Consider the following 15,112-nt stretch of genomic DNA (forward strand, 5'->3'; position numbering starts at 1 on the left):
TAGTGAGGTAATGTTATTGTAGCGGGGTAATGTTATTATAGTGAGGTAATGTTATTATAGTGAGGTATTGTTATTATAGTGAGGTAATGTTATTATAGTGGGGTAATGTTATTATAGCGGGGTAATGTTGTGTGTATCTATATGACACAGTGGTGTATGCATCTGGTAATACTTTTAATATTGTGGCTGATAAATTGAATGCCAACTTAGACAAAATATCATCTTGGCTGGCCTCATCTTGTTTAGTTTTAAATGCTAAAAAAACAAACTCTGTCTGCTTTTCTATTAAAAAACGACCTGTAACACAACTATTGAATGTACAAATTAATGGGGAGCTTATTGAGCAAGTATCTGAAGTGAAGTACCTGGGAATAATTATAGACTATCAACTGAATTTTAAAAGTCATATCAAGAAAATTAGTAAAACCATTAGGGCAAACTTGGGCTGTTTTAGGATGATACGAAATTGCTTGACTCTTGATTGTGCTTTTATTTTTATAAACTCTATGATTTTTTCACATATATCATATGGCTTGACTACATGGTCCCAAGCTCACCAGTCATCAGTTAATTCTATAGAGTGTCTTTATAATCGAGCATTGAAAATCCTGGACAAGAAGAGAATAAGGTACCATCATTGCAAAATTTTGAGCAAATATAAGCTTTTAAGTTTTGATAATTTTATCTCTTTGCATTTTATTAAATTTGTTTTTAAATGCCTAAATAACACTGCTCCCCCACCTCTTTGCAAACTAATAACAAAATTGCAAAATTGCACTAGATCCACCCGAGCAGCATTAAATGGCAATTGCATTATCCCTTACCGTAGAACATCATTTGCCCAAACTGCCTTTTCAATAAAAGGGGTGAAATTATGGAATTCTCTGCCAGGCCACTTGAAATGTATTCCAACGTTTTTCACTTTTAAAAAACATACTAAATTGTGGCTAATTCAGGAACAAAACTGCTCTCATATTTAGTATTTATACTGCTCGTTTTGTATTTAATTTAAACTGGTTCTTACTTCACTTTTAATAATGTTGTTCTGTATTTCTTTTTTTTCTTTTCTCTTTATTTTTTTTTTTTCTCTTCTTTTTTAACTAAAAGCCCCTCTAGGGACAAGTGTTGTAAACTAGCTTCGGCTAAAAACACTATGATACATACATCAAATGACTGTTTACAGTGTATTTATGTCTCTTCTTTGTATCTGTCCCTACTAAAATAAACGAAAAAAAAAAAAAAAATGTTATTATAGCGGGGTAATGTTATTATAGCGAGGTAATGTTATTATAGCGAGGTAATGTTATTATAGCGAGGTAATGTTATTATAGTGAGGTAATGTTATTATAGTGAGGTAATGTTATTACAGCGGGGTAATGTTATTATACCGAGGTAATGTTATTATAGCGGGGTAATGTTATTATAGTGAGATAATGCTTCTATAGTGAAGTAATGGCAGTCAATGGCAGGCACCGCCTACTTTAACCTTCAAAAATGCTCTTCACAAACCAATGGGTGACATCATATACACTACGTACATATTTTTTACAGTCTATGGCTAAAACATCACAAATACACACAATCATGCCAATAATGTTCCTTTAAATTTAATTGAGAGAGAGAGAGAGAGAGAGAGAGAGAGAGAGAGAGAGAGAGAGAGAGAGAGAGAGAGAGAGAGATGTAACAGCTGAATGAGAGTGTGTGATTTCTGCTCAGTCAATTACACTGAGATCTGTGCCAAGCCACCTGCTGTGAAGATGCCACAATCTGTTAAACACGCACACACGCACATGCACACACACACTCATACTAGAGGTCTGCGCAGGACTGTTTTCTCGTCCCGCTCCCGCAGGGTTCTATTCCGCACCCGTTAAAAATTCCCTCTGTGTTCCTCCACTATCTGCTTAGAATGATCTTCTTCTCGACCCGACGGATACACCAACATTTAAATCTCATTTCCAGAATCTGATATTTAAATATCTCTAACTGAAAGAGTGAGATTCATCCTACACCAGTGTTTTAGCTCATCTGTATGGTTTTCTCATGTTGTTCTCATGTTTATTGGGCTATGATGTTATTTTCTGTCTTTTTAAGATAAACAGTAATTTGACTGTGATCAGACAGAGGTGTTGTTTCTCTAACAGGAAATGATCTGAAAGATGAAGGATCAACATCTGTTATCATATAATCTACTGCAGGGGTTCACAAAGTTTTCATTTTGCAACCCACTAAAATGGGTATAATCTATCTTCTGACCCAGGAATTAGGGATACTCCTATCAGGATTTTTGCAACCGATACAGAGTACCGATTTGTTGTCTTCATGATGGGCCAATACCGATTTTTCAAGCTGATATTTGAGCTCTTTGATGACTGTAACTGTTAACACTGTTAACAACCACAGATGTTGCCTTTGTTATATTACTTGCAGTAATTAAATATATTATTGTTTTAATAGAGAATCAAATAAATAAGCACAACAAACATTTCTTCTGCAAAGAGATATACAATATGCATTTAAAAAAGGCTTATGTCTGTTAAACGTAATGAAAATAAAACACTTAACAGTCTGTATATATAGTCGTTGTTCAGCTTCAAATGATTGAAAATAAATTCCTGAAATAAATAATAAAATAATCATCAGGTGTTTCTTTACCTAAAGTGAATACAGAGATTGTCAAAGTAAGCAAGCAGGTATTTCTGTGTAAAATAATAAAGCGTATTGTCTATAAAATCATTCCTTTCAGCGTTTATCTGGTTATAAATTAACATTTAAGGAATTGTATATAAAGCTTAGTTTTATCATTTACAGTAACAATCACAAATTATGTCATTTGTCGTTTTTTTTTGGTCATGACTGCTTTGACACACTAAATCATAAAATTAAATAAAATATAAAATATCGCCCAGACCATTTAAACCTAAAGAAAACACTGTGTCCTCTCTGAAATATTATTGAATGATGATCGATACAAGACATCAAACGCAAAATGGATTTGTGGTAAATTTGAGTAAAGAATGTATTACTGTTTTAAAGGTATTCAGACAGTAATAAAGTAGATCTAGAAATTTGGCAAACTCTGTAATCTTTACTTTTACTGTTTCAGTGAGTGTACTTCTATAAGCAGTAAAATAATGGTATGCAATCATGTTAAAAGAGGTACAGATGAAATGTGTAAGGATTAGATTGTATACAGTTGCTGGTTTGCGGTGGAAATACTCCATTATTCACTACAAGGCAGGGCACCAAAAATGATCCTGCTTAAGGTCCCCAGATTTACAGAGCCGGCCCTGTATACACGCATTCATATAAAGTACTTAACAGTTCTTCAGTCAAGAGCAGAGAGTGATTTTATTCAGAGATGAATTAGGTTACTGTAGCTTTAAGACATGCGAGAGATCACTCTACACGTGCACTGATGACAGGCTGCTGTGTTTAAACTGTCAAAACTTTAAAATGGATGCAAATAATAAACTTTCAGCATGAAGATGTAATTTTCCGCAATAGATATGTGTTGAATACGCTGTTGGATGGGATGTGAAGACGCATTGTGCTGTTAGGACGCAGCGTTTCCCCATATAAAAAATTCACAAAGAGAGAAATCCAAATCTGCAGGTCGCACATGAGCAACGCGTTATAAAAATGCTTCATGTGAGAGAGATTGTGAGTCTGCAGAAAGCCCTGACAGTGAGTTTCAGTACAGACACAGATCATTTATTCATGTCATTCTCTTTAGACAGCACTGCACTTACATATTCTTTTATTGTGAATATGTAAAAATTGTCATATTATTATCAATGGTTAATGTTTGAATAAATATCTGTTTGTGTGTGCAGGACGACAGCTCAATGTTCTTTCAGTTCGGCCCGTCCATTGAGCAGCAGGCGTCTGTAATGCTCAACATCATGGAGGAATATGATTGGTACATCTTCTCCATAGTTACCACTTATTACCCTGGTTACCAGGACTTTGTTACCAAGGTAACACACACACACACACAGACTGTTTCTATATGCAAAGTATGCAAACAGAGCTTTAAAGGGGACATCAGATAAAATGTTCAATTTTTTTTATTTTTTTTGCATTTGAGGTTTCTGGCGTGTTTGCCAGCTCAGAAAAGCTAAAAAGAAACACACAGCTAGTGAACGGTTTCAGTTTGCAGCTGCTTTCTATGTAGACAGCTAATGTAGGTATTTGAAAAAGATCACCTTCGCATCCAAACCGTGCAAAGAGTCTTCTTATGGTGCTTTTCCTCTGCATAGTACCCCACAGTTTGGTTTAGTTTGGGTCGGGTCAGCTTAATTTTGGGAGCTTTCCCAGTGGGTGCAGTACGTAGTACCTGAAACTTTTTTAGTACCACCTCGGTTGGGATTCCAAGCGACCCGAGCTGATACCAAACGTGACGCAAAAACACACTGGATCACTGATAGAATCATCACTACCAGCGTCATCGCTATAATGTTAGCTTTACCTTGTTGTCATCTGTGCTCTGCTATAAGTTCCCAAACTCAACTTAAATGAGGCTCAGCGGAGCGCGTGTTTAAACAGAAACTGTCATGTGAGACAGAGGTAACGTTAGTGATAAACGCGATGTGTAAACATCTATATGTGTTGGTCAATTTTGTGGTGGACTGATAAATAAAAGAATTGGAATGTATGACGACGCTCTCACTTGTATGATGTCACAGCAGTAGACAGTGCAAATATAACGACACGCCTATAATCCCTCCCACTGCAAAGTGATACTAAACTCGCCAAAGTGAGGTGAGCTGACCCGACCTGACACAAACCAAAACGTGAAAAAAGCACCATTATATAACTGTTGATATTGTAAGGTCTATGCCAGGGTTCCCCAAATCTTACCCTGGAGGGCCGGAGCACAGCATATTTTAGCTCCAACCCTGATCAAACACACCTGAGCAAACTAATCAAGGTCTTCATGATCACTAGCCAATCACAGGTGGGTAAGTTTGATTAGCGATGGGCCTAAACTCTGTAGTGCTCCGGCCCTCCAGGATAAGGTCGAGGGTAAGAGGAACCCTGGTCTATGCCATAAACACAATGTATGAATATAGATTCAGAGTTTGTGGATTTAATGGTGTGATACATAAATCATCTTCATTTGGTTTATTATCATATTAAAACATGTGAGCAGGGGTAAAGGTTAAGTGTACAGAGAGATGTGTTGATTCTCCTCTGACCTGCAGATCCGCAGCACCATCGAGAACAGTTTCGTGGGCTGGGAGTTGGAGGAGGTTCTGCTGTTGGACATGTCTGTAGATGATGGAGACGCAAAGATTCAGAATCAGCTGAAGAAACTTCAGAGTCCCGTCATTCTTCTCTACTCCACCAAAGAAGAGGCCAACATTATCTTTGAAGTGGCGCATTCGGTGGGCCTCACGGGCTACGGATATACCTGGATCGTGCCGTCTCTGGTGGCGGGCGACGCCGATCATATACCGCCCGAGTTTCCCACAGGTAACCTCACGGCAGTCCAGACTTCACGTTAAAACACATGGACACAAGTGTGTTTGCTGTCGCCTCACCTGTACGCGTCATGTCAGATTCCTCTTCTTTACGAACGCATCCGATCTCAGTTGTATGTCTACAGCTGATCCCATGGTTTCTCCTCTGCAGGTATGATCTCTGTGTCTTATGACGAGTGGGATTATGGTCTGGAGGCGCGGGTGAGAGACGGCGTGGCTGTAATCGCCTCGGCGACCTCCACCATGATGATGGACAGGGGTCCACACACGCTGCTAAAGTCTGAGTGTCACGGCTCTCCGGACAAGAAGAGCCCAATATCAGGCAATTCCAACGAAGTGCTCAGGTAAGAGACGCACTCGCAGTGATTCCATTTTTTATTCAATGAAAAGAATTATGAATATATTTTTATTAATGAGATATTTCATTCAAATCATGTGCGAGACACTGTTTCTCAATGTCAGAAACCAAGGGAGAAAAAGATGGAAAATAGGACAGCTTGTTTTACGCAGAGGTCGCTCGCTCATGATGAAGGTTTCCATGGCAACACAGAGGATGAGTTTGGAAGCCGCAGCAGTTGTGGCTGCCATAACAACATGTTACATATGTCAGAAAAACACCCTCGACAGTGAGGTGATGAAAACATCAATAAACACAGATGGATGGATAAGACAGATAGACAGATTACTCAGACAGACAGACAGATCATTGAGACAGACACATGATTGGACGGATGACAGATGTGTTATTGATGATGAGTGATCAGAGATCTTCTGATGCTATCGTCTGTGTGTTTCTCAGGTATCTGATGAACGTCACGTTTGAAGGACGAAATCTGTCGTTCAGTGAGGACGGATATCAGATGCATCCTAAACTCGTCATCATACTGCTGGATAAAGAGCGGCAGTGGGATCGAGTAAGTCAGGGGATGAGTCGTGTTTATTCGCAGCTACATAAGAAATGTGACGTTTCTTCATCACATTATACTCTAACTGATCATTTCAGTTGAACAAAGATACTCTCTAAATGATGAAGAAAGACTCAAAATGAAATGTCATGGATGAATATTCCCATAAATTAAAGACGGGGGTGAAAATGAATATTTCCACCTGAGATTTTGAGCCAAATTATAAACCAAAGAGGGTTTATTGAAATGAACAGATTTATTCATTAGATGTTTTTGTCAGTTTCGGGGATTATTTTCTTAAGAGAACCCTGTTGAAAACTGTGTGTGTTTTAGATCACGTGTGATGAGTTTGTCATCACGATGGTATTGGCTGGCCTGTGTCTAGTGAATGTTTGCGTCATGTTAGTTCAGCTATATTTTCTGAATGCAATTTATGTTTGCACACTCATTCACTAAGCATGAATTTGAGTCCGGACGTTTTCACGAACATATCATGATTCAATAAAAACTTTCGTATCAAAATGTCTTTTAAATGTATGAAAAAATTCAAGAACAACAAATACCACACGTACGCAATAATCACTTACGCTATAATAAAAAACTAGGCTATAAAAATTATGTATTATGGGGTGTAACGATTAACTGTGCAAACGCGTGTTTTCTCAATGAATGAATTTTAATGTATTACGATAAAATCTCGGCACATCCGAACGCCAGGGGGCGCTCTTGTGCAGAAACTCCCTTTGTGCCACAGAAGAAGCAGCATTACAAACGCTATTCCAGGAAATGTCTACAGAAATATTTATTATATCGCTGTTCTTCAGATTGTTTCAGGTATTTTCATGATAATAAAGAATATTTTGAATGATTTTTATTTAACGAGTGTTGCTTTTTTAAATGCACGTTATAAACGACTCATAATGATTTTAGATTGATAAGGACTTCCTACTGACCAAATGTCGTAGTACACACACAAGCTGTGCATGAAACAAAGAATCGCAGCCTTGCGTTTCAGAATCGATTTCAGACAGGCATTTTTAACGGGACCCACGACTGAATCGTTACATCCCTATAATGTATATAATAATGTTGATATATTGGAATGTTGTAAATGTAATGAGAAGTCTAAACATCAATCAATTAATCTCCTGTCTGTTTTATTTTGGATACATATGTGCATCTCTGTCATATTAACTAAATGTCTTTGCTATCACCTCCAATACTTAAATGTTACTCTTGTGGACACACAATAATGGCTTACTCCAGCGACAGCAAAACCTAAAAACTGAATATTACCGGTAATAAATATCATCATGCGTTTCTTTTCTAGCTCTTTTGTTAAAATGTTCTGTGGACCGGCGCTGCGCTGTGGAAAGCCCTTATATGGAGCTGGTTTGGGTGTTTTATGCTAATTGCCAACCTCATGCACACAGCGCTCATGTATAACACTCTAAATTAACTAACGTAAGAACAAGTTCAAGTGTGCGTATAAATATGAAAAACATATGCAATTATTAGTGAACATACATCACATAGCTTCACTCAACACACAGAACACATATTTAAAAAAAGGGACCACATGATGGGCTACATACATGTTGTGACAAACTTCGCATTGTGCGCCCTCGAAAAAAATAAGTCACCGGCCGCCACTGGACCAAATGTGATATGTGATGAGTTTGGAGTGAAAGCGTGTTTGTTTAAGAAACAGAATCTAAAAGGAAAGGATATTAAGATAACTGTAATACTTCAATTGCAGGCAGGACAACTTTGGATCAAATACAATAGTATATAATGCAATAAATATTGATGAAGTCAAGAGATTATACTAATCTAGATCTAACAATCTCAAGGGCGTTTTAACCTGCATCTACAAAATAATGGATATTCATTGTAAATATTGAATATATCTCCATAACATTTAATATTTTGACTTGTGAAGTTGATCTTTATCTCCAGATAAATGATGATCCTCTGTGTTTGAGTAAATACTGAATATCTTATACGTGTATGGTTTACACATTTACATGACGCTTTTATTCATGTTTAGTGCCTAAGATCATTTTCTGATCTTTATTGATTCAGTAACAATTATTTTGTATTCAATTGAATGTTTATAGCAGTTGTGTTAAATCAGATGTTTGTTAGATGTAAACCGGGTTTTGACTTTACCTTAATACATTTTAAGTGTGATAATGAGGCTTGAGTGAGTCTCTGTCGCTGTCCCGTTAATGGTTGTGTTTGTGTGCAGGTGGGTAAGTGGGAAAACGGCTCTCTGTCGATGAAGTATCACGTGTGGCCGCGGTTCGAGCTTTACTCCGGGGCGGAGAGCAGAGATGATGATCATCTATCTATCGTTACACTGGAGGAGGCACCGTTTGTCATCGTTGAGGATGTGGATCCACTCAGTGGAACCTGCATGAGGAACACGGTTCCCTGCAGAAAACAACTCAAATCTGTGTAAGAATACACACATGCACACACACACACACACACACATGCATGCACACACGGCTTCATTTATACAGCAGTGGCTTGGTTTTGGTGATTATAGTCAAAATCAAGCCAATGTTGGAAAAACACCAAGTGCACGCTTACAATTATGTGACACATCACGTGTGTCTTTACAGTTGAGGTCAGCAAGTTAGTTTGGCATCGCACCAAAAATGTTTTCATTACAACATTAATGGAGGTTGGGTTAATAATTTCCCTTATTTTCAAATGACTTTATATTTTAAATAATTATCTTTTTATTGGTGCTGAATTATTTGTACTGTGGGCTGTTTATATTTCACACAACAACATCAACACAAAGTTGTATGTATTACCACTAGACTTAGATTTATACAACATTTACTAAGTAGCATTTTCCAGAAATGAACAGTTCAACTTCAATGATTTTTGCATTTATTGGGATTTCAGTTGCGTCTATTTCAATTTCATGAACAGTCTCTGTCTTTGCTGACGTTTGTGGTGGACTGGACTGCGAGATTGGTGAATTGTCTTGTCAGGATTTACAGGATGAACCCAAGTGCAGACAGAACCGGATTATTAACAAAAAATACTTTATCTGACAAAACCCACGAGGGGGTAAAACTTAGACGAGATAAACAAACACTAACTAGACCAAACTATTAACAAGACTATAACTTGACACTAAACTTTGAAACAATAAACATGACTTATAACAAGACTAAAGAAAACACTTGACAAGACTAGATACTTGCCTAAACATGAATGACACAGGACCAAGACAAAAGACTTCTCACAGAAATAAAGCAAAACGAATGAGCACAGAACAACAAACACAAGGACTTTAAATAGGAAGAAACCAATGAGGGGTACAGGTGACAAAGATGAAATCATAAAGACAAACAACGGAGCGGGGGAAAAGTGACAAGACACAGGATATCTGTGGTCCAATATAACCAATACTGAGACCACGCATTTCCTACACAAAACATGTAAACTGTCATAACCCTGCCATACTGAACTCGATATAAATAATAAACATGAATCTGGCAGGATCCTGACATGACTCTGACTTAAGAGGTCTTTATTCACTCCTCTCCTCACTGCAGCCGTCTGCTCTCGTCTAAGGTTTAGTCAAGCAGATCTGTTTCAGAACCAGCCGCTATAACAATAATCCGGTTACTGGTGCGGGCCAGATACTGTATTATTGCTGGCGGGGGCAAACTTTTGGCCCACGGGACAACTGTTGAATGTTAATGCACATACAGATCTCAGAAAATAACTTTTATTGTGAACGAACCAAAATCAAACGATCCCCAGAAAATCCTAGACACATTTTCTGTTATTTGTGTGTGAAAAATCCTTCAGATATTCATCTCCAAAGCTGAAAATAATGACATTTATAAGAGGTTTCTCTCTGTCTGTCTTTCAGTAATAACACAGGAGAGCCTGCTGTGTATATCAAGCGCTGTTGTAAAGGTTTCTGCATTGATATTCTGAAGAAGATTGCCAAGTCTGTGAAGTTCACCTATGATCTTTACCTCGTCACTAACGGGAAACACGGCAAGAAGATCAACGGCACGTGGAACGGGATGGTCGGAGAGGTGCGAGACACACGTCACATCAAATACAACTGAAGTCTTACATAAACACATCCAGCTGATATTTAACCCCGAATCAAAAGAAACAACATTTAGTTACAGACTGGGGTTGTTTTAGTCTTTCATATTAGACAGTAGATATCAGTGATTGTTTTGCACATGCACACTTCACTTCATAAGCCTCCATGACTTCATTTAACAAGAAGCTGTACTTAAGTGCATGTTTTATACAAAACTAATGAAATGGTCAGATACTGTGAGCCTCCAACTTCCCAAAATCCAAACATTTTCTTGATTTACGTCTAGATTTATACCAGATGCTTTCATGCTACAGAGTGATTTATCATCATAGGAAAGCAATAACATGAGAAGTCCTTTCAGCTTTCAAAGTTTCCCCATCATTAGAGACACATGATGACCTGGAGACAGATGATTAGTTGTTCCAGATGTTTTTTGAATGTTGTGAGAGATGTGAGTTTGGGAGATCATTACATCATTAAAGTAAATCAGCAGGAAAGTGGCGTCATTCATTTGCTGACAGCAGGGTTCTGGTGTAAGAGGGATTGATGGTGTAGCAGTCATTTAAACAATAGGGACTTTAAGCAACAGCTGGGAATGGAACGGCTACGGCGACCGGAAGTAAGCTGTCAGACCACCGTAGCCAAGAACGTAAAAATCACTAAGCAAACGTAAACAGGACAGCACAACGCGGTATTAATTAATTTATTAAGATGCAAAAATATGTCATTTAAAAAAGCAAGAGAAGGATTGCTTTTGGCATTAAATGACAATCTTTTGTCAGAAGAAGATTTTTTACTCTTGTATGATGTAAATAAGTCTAAAAACCTAGATTTAAGCAATACTGAAAATGTTGAATACTTAAAAATCTTTAAAATTAGCTTAAATTTAAAACATTTGAATACATATTATATAAAAGACTTTTGGTACAATCATAAACGGATGCAATTACAATGTCATATGCCATAAAACATAATATTTATGTACATAATCTCTCACGTTGTAGCGACTACGGCAAATCAGCTGTTTTCCCTTAGTAGACCGTTACAGTAGTACGTCGCAAAGTAGCAGTTAAATTCGCGCATGCGCAATACAACGCCAGAATGCCGTTGCCGATCCACCAGAGGCTGTTGCTTAAAGTTCCTAAAAGCTCTGTGTTTGGGTCTGCAGGTGGTGATGAAGAACGCACACATGGCCGTCGGATCGTTGACTATCAATGAGGAAAGGTCAGAGGTCATCGATTTCTCCGTGCCCTTCATAGAGACGGGCATCAGTGTCATGGTTTCCCGTAGCAACGGCACGGTGTCGCCCTCAGCTTTCCTCGGTGAGATGTTCTCCTGGTCTTCTCTGGACCTCTCCTGCATCTTCACTGACCGTATGTGTGATGTTTCTCTCTGTAGAGCCGTTCAGCGCTGACGTCTGGATAATGATGTTTGTCATGCTGCTGCTGGTTTCTGCCATCGCCGTGTTTGTGTTCGAGTACTTCAGTCCTGTGGGCTACAACTTCTGTCTCGCCGACGGCCGAGGTGACCGGACTGATCCGTCTGATCGGTGTGATTTACAGTAAAGCTGGCAGATATGAGCACGTTTGATGTTCTGACAAACGGCTATCTCCAGGAAATCGTTTGTGTTATCGAGAGGTCTGCACGTCCTGTAATGTTGTGATCCTGTGAGGACATCTCGGCACAGATGGCTTTCTGCTTCCTGTTGATCATCGGCGCAAACAAACAATTGAAATCATTAAAAGATTTTTGCATTAAAATATCATACAAATAATATTTGATACCAGAGAAATTGGCAATTTTAACGGACGTACCTCCATCATCTGTCAATGTTCACATTATCCTCAGTTTCCACTTTTTCTGCTGTAGAAGTCATCGTGTGTTTGACTTCTGAAGTCTTCTCTTGACTCACAAATCATCATGGATGATGTAAAGAAATAAAGTTTTATAACCTAAGCCAACCGAGTGGCAACAACTACTATTTATGCCTATTGATCAGCACAGCGTTACGACATCAGGACGACATTAAATGATCATGACAGCAGTACTGTTAAGTGCTGATACTTTGTTAATCTACACAGCACCACGTGTAGTAGTAGTAACGTCCAACACAGTGTCTCCTCGTGTCTCCCTCTCCCAGTATGGGTTAGATGTCTCCATATATAAATCAACTCAACAGTTTGTGTTCATTAGGTTTGCTAAACTTCAGTTTGCTTTCAAATCACTCTTGCGGTAAACTTGATGATGCCATAGAAGAACCTCTTCTGTCTAAATGTTTCTTTAAAGCACCTTTATCATCTGAAGAAACTCTGTTTTACAGAAACTTTAAAGGGGACAGAGAATGAAAAACCATTTTTACCTTGTCTTTGTTGAATAATGGTGGTCTACCCGCATTCACAAACATACAAAAAGTGCTTAACATGCTAAACATCTATAGAAATTCCTCTTTTAGAAATGTCAGCCAGAAAACAGCCCAATCTGAAAAACTGATGCTAATGACATCACAGGCATCTCACTGCCCCTCCACTTTAAAATAATTGGCTACATTTTTTGAGTGGTAGCAAAGTCAGCCAATCAGTAATGAGATTGCAAGTTAAGCCAGTAGGGGGAGCCAAATAGGTGCAAAACCACTTGTTTAAAATCCCCCACCCTAATAGAGCTATCTGAGAGAGGTTTTTAGGAAGCTTCTAAGGCATTACAGACCCAAACAAAAACATTTTGTCTACATGTCACATCACAGAACAATGATAAATACCCCGTTCAATCATTCTATGTCACCTTTAACTCTTTCGCCGCCATTGACAAGATATCTCGTCAATCAAGAGAAAACACTTCCCTGCCAATGACAAGTTTTTCCGGCTTTCTGCAAAACCGCTATTATCCACCAGGTGGCGCCCTTCTTTTTAAACCCGGAAGTATTGCCCTATGGCAAGCGGCTGCATGTCCGTTTCTGTTTTAAAGATCGCTCTGAATGGGATCTCTATGAAAAGTCCGTCACAAAAATTGAATTATCTCAGCTTTTTGCTCAAAATGTGATGTTTTTACAGAAACCTACCCATATTCAAAAGCTGATTTAAAAAGAACTATTAAAGGTAGGATTAAACGTTTGTTTTTTTTTTTTTTTTTTTGAAAGCAGAGGGTCTGTTCTTTCATTTGGTATATTGTATGTTTATATATTTAAACAAGAACATTTTCTGAAAGGCATTAAACTTTGGTGAAAATCATGAAAAACGCTGGCGCTGGGTGGCAACTTTTTAAAAAAATGGGCGGCGAAAGAGTTAATATATACTTCTGTGTGCACTTACACATGCAGACCGCTAGTAGTCAGTATCCACGCGTGTAACCACAGTAGAAATAAAACCACCAAAGAAGAAGCAGCTTGGCCAATAAACTCACAAATGAAGAAGAAGAATTGTGTATGACTTGAGAAAACGAGCAGTGATGGAGGTAAAACAGCGACTTTTGTTGCAGTTTGAGTTAAATCACTCCTCAACTTGGCCCATCTTTGTTTTCACCGTCGCAAGTGGAAATGCCAATGAAGAAATGTGACACAGATTTTATTTTCCTGATGGGAGGGATTCTAATGGACCAATCACAGCGCTTGACGTCCTCCTAGAACCGACACGTTGTTACATTTTTGGCGAGGTGCACATCAGGCTAAGCATAACCTACGGCATATTTTCAGATGATCAAAATGTATTAAAGAAATGGTTCTTTGATAATAAAAATAAAGGTTCTTCTATGGCATCACTGTGAAGAACCTTTTAACCACTTTAATTTTTAAGAGTGTACTGCGATGTCATTCGCTGCCGCTGATATGTGTGACGCTGATTTAGCGCATCAATCTGTTGATGTTGTGAACTTACATTATACTGGAATGGTTAAAAAACTTCATTTCATTACCTTATCCATGACAAACAGAGAAGTTGTTGCACTAAAAATCAGTCCAAAAACAAACATACCAAATGTGACCCTGAACAACAAAACCAGTCATAAGTTGGACAGGTATATTTGTAAAGATACTTTGTATGGGTCAAAATGATGCCAGAAATCTTTAGGATATTATGTAAAGATCATGCTTCATGAAGAGATTTTGTAAGTTTCCTACTGTAAATATATCAACATTTACATTATTTGTGTGAGTGTATGCCATGCTAAGGACTTTATTTGGACAACTTTTCACAATATTATGATTTTTTTGCGACCACAAATTCCAGATTATCACATATAGTTGTATCTCAGCCAAATATTGTCCTATCCTAACTAACTGTTCATCAATGAAAGCTTTCAGATAATCTCAGTAGAAATCTCAATTTCCAAAAATTGACCACTGGTTTTGTGGTCCAGGCTCACAAATGTCTTTAGGTTCGCAGATTCAAATCATATAAGAATACAAAGAGATCTGCACTCATCCAAGGCTTACTTTATAAAAATGTATTATGCAGAGGCTAAATATACCAAAATACAACCTAACCTTCATAGTGCCATTCATACGTAGAATCACCGTATTGTGCCTTTAATGTGATGATAGTCAGAACAGAATAATGACCCAAATTATGTTTGTATCCTGATTGCGTGGGTTTTTTTCAGAGTAAAAGTCATCTTGAATTTTTTCTTCTGTTTTGATG

At 38.0% G+C, this 15,112-nt stretch overlaps 1 protein-coding gene across 4 annotated transcripts in view; it reads left to right on the plus strand.

Annotated features, from left to right (window-relative positions):
- The window catches only part of grin2ba (glutamate receptor, ionotropic, N-methyl D-aspartate 2B, genome duplicate a), a 58,287-nt gene that overhangs the window by 34,722 nt on the left and 8,453 nt on the right, over positions 1–15,112 (plus strand). For all 4 annotated transcript variants that reach the window (XM_065278488.1, XM_065278489.1, XM_065278490.1 and 1 more), the window contains 8 exons: positions 3,837–3,980; positions 5,208–5,478; positions 5,638–5,830; positions 6,286–6,400; positions 8,643–8,851; positions 10,296–10,467; positions 11,653–11,806; positions 11,883–12,008. In XM_065278488.1, the coding sequence (XP_065134560.1) occupies positions 3,837–3,980; positions 5,208–5,478; positions 5,638–5,830; positions 6,286–6,400; positions 8,643–8,851; positions 10,296–10,467; positions 11,653–11,806; positions 11,883–12,008 (1,384 nt within the window). The remainder of the gene's footprint in view (positions 1–3,836; positions 3,981–5,207; positions 5,479–5,637; positions 5,831–6,285; positions 6,401–8,642; positions 8,852–10,295; positions 10,468–11,652; positions 11,807–11,882; positions 12,009–15,112) is intronic.

Source organism: Paramisgurnus dabryanus, chromosome 3 (genome assembly GCF_030506205.2).
Source record: "Paramisgurnus dabryanus chromosome 3, PD_genome_1.1, whole genome shotgun sequence".
In the NCBI taxonomy this organism is placed as follows: Eukaryota; Metazoa; Chordata; class Actinopteri; order Cypriniformes; family Cobitidae; genus Paramisgurnus; species Paramisgurnus dabryanus.